The sequence below is a fragment of the Theobroma cacao genome, chromosome 7 (genome assembly GCF_000208745.1).
Source record: "Theobroma cacao cultivar B97-61/B2 chromosome 7, Criollo_cocoa_genome_V2, whole genome shotgun sequence".
Classification (NCBI taxonomy): domain Eukaryota; kingdom Viridiplantae; phylum Streptophyta; class Magnoliopsida; order Malvales; family Malvaceae; genus Theobroma; species Theobroma cacao.
This window is the reverse complement of record NC_030856.1, coordinates 11,295,190-11,296,981: the sequence shown is the minus strand read 5'-3', so window position 1 is coordinate 11,296,981 and position 1,792 is coordinate 11,295,190. Positions and strand designations below refer to the sequence as shown.

The following is a 1,792-nucleotide window of genomic DNA, read 5'->3' as shown; positions in this document are numbered from 1 at the left end:
ACCAGGTTAGATGGATATTGAGTTTGAAAGTTATGATTTTATATAAAATGATGGATAAATTACAGAAATGTCAAGTCTAAAATCGTAACAAGGACTAAAGACCCATGTCGACATTACAACTTTATAAATGAAAAATCAATTATTATATATATTTTATGATTACTTAGTAGTCACAAATGACATGAAAATAATAAATAATAAATAGTAATATTGTAAAAACATTTATTTTTTTATGAGTAATCAAGCAGTCAAAACTTTTAACATTTTTTCTTATATTTATGTACATAACATATCTTTCACTTTATAAATTATGATATTTATCTTTTATTACCGCTTTCTATACCCTTGATAGCCGGTGATTGCATGTCTTCTTATTATTTGAACTCAAACGTCTCATTCAGCTATTAGATTTATCCTAAACCAAGTTCCACTTCAATGGAGACAAGGAGTTTAACGAAAACTGAAAAAAGAGAAGATTATATTCATGAAATAACAAGAAAAGAATTAAATCAACCAATCTTCATGGAAATCCTTCGGTCTTGACTATGACTAGTCTCAACAAGGAAAGAAGAATCCTCCATTAGGTGGAAGGGAGATAATACTCTTTCGGTTGATCTAGTACATAATTTTTTTTGGTCTTAGAATTCATAGCATTGGCATATCTCGGACTTCAATTTAAGCATCATTTACAAAGCCACGTCAATGGACTATGGAGTTGGAGAAGTGTTACCTGTCACATAACTTAGCAGGTGTGCTTGACACTTGTAAATCAAAAGTTTAAGTTCAAGCCTCCTCCCCGACTAAATTCCCTTTCAACGAAGCCACCAGGCATCCCGGTGGCGGCAATCATCAAAAGAAACATAATTGAAAAGTATCACTTCCATGCCAGTAACTAGCCTCCGAGGAGTCATACAACTGCGACAAATGGGACAAGTTGAATTCCGGTATCCAATCCATCTATCCAAGCAAACTTTATGGAAAAGATGGTCACATCTCAACTCTCTAATCTCTTCATCGTCATCAATATTGCATAGACAAATAGCACATTCAACCACTTCCTCGCCCGACTCTTGCTTGTAGTAGTTGCACCTCCCTAGCTTAAGATCTTCACCAATTCCTGGCATGTGAGAAGGCAACAAGGAGTAAAGAAGCAAGAAGTTCCATGCCCATTTCAGAGGCGAAACGATTGAAAGAAAAGAAAAGAAGTAGTTGCCTAGCTTGCCGATGAGCATGGTGGAGAGACAGAGAGAGTAGATAGGGGAAAAGAGAGCGAAGGAAAGATAGATATGTGGCTTCGAAAAGGCTGGAATATAGATGGGAATATTTATGGAGGCACGTGTTGGAAAAATAAACGGAATGGTGTGGGACAATTGACGCTGAAACGTCCCATTCAAAAGGAATGCTTTGGAAAGATAGCAGTCAAAGATTGATTAAAACATGCGGGAGTTGAAAGAAGCTGAATGCCACCGTCATCAAATTGAAACAACAACATGTTAGTTTGTGATACTAAACCAATGTTTGAACAAGAGAATTTCTTTGGACATGTTAAACCAACGTGAGTGTATATAGGAGGACTTCACTGATGAGAAAGCTAAGCATTGGATAAGGGTTTTGTTTTTTTTCTTTTTTTTCCATTCTAGAAAGGGGATTCAACCCCATTATTTGAACAAGAGATACACGCATCTCAGTTAAATATTCAGCACCACGGATAAACCTTTTAGTTATATATATATATATATTTGAAAAACATGGTATGTATTCATTAATTTTGCCAAAAAAGGCTAAAGACTTC

The 1,792-nt window shown here is 35.3% G+C and overlaps 1 protein-coding gene across 1 annotated transcript; it reads right to left on the bottom strand.

Annotated features, from left to right (window-relative positions):
• Positions 813-1,232, bottom strand: LOC108662781 (E3 ubiquitin-protein ligase RHA2B-like). The gene has a single exon (XM_018124359.1). It carries the CDS (start codon positions 1,230-1,232, stop codon positions 813-815), a length of 420 nt encoding a protein of 139 aa, XP_017979848.1.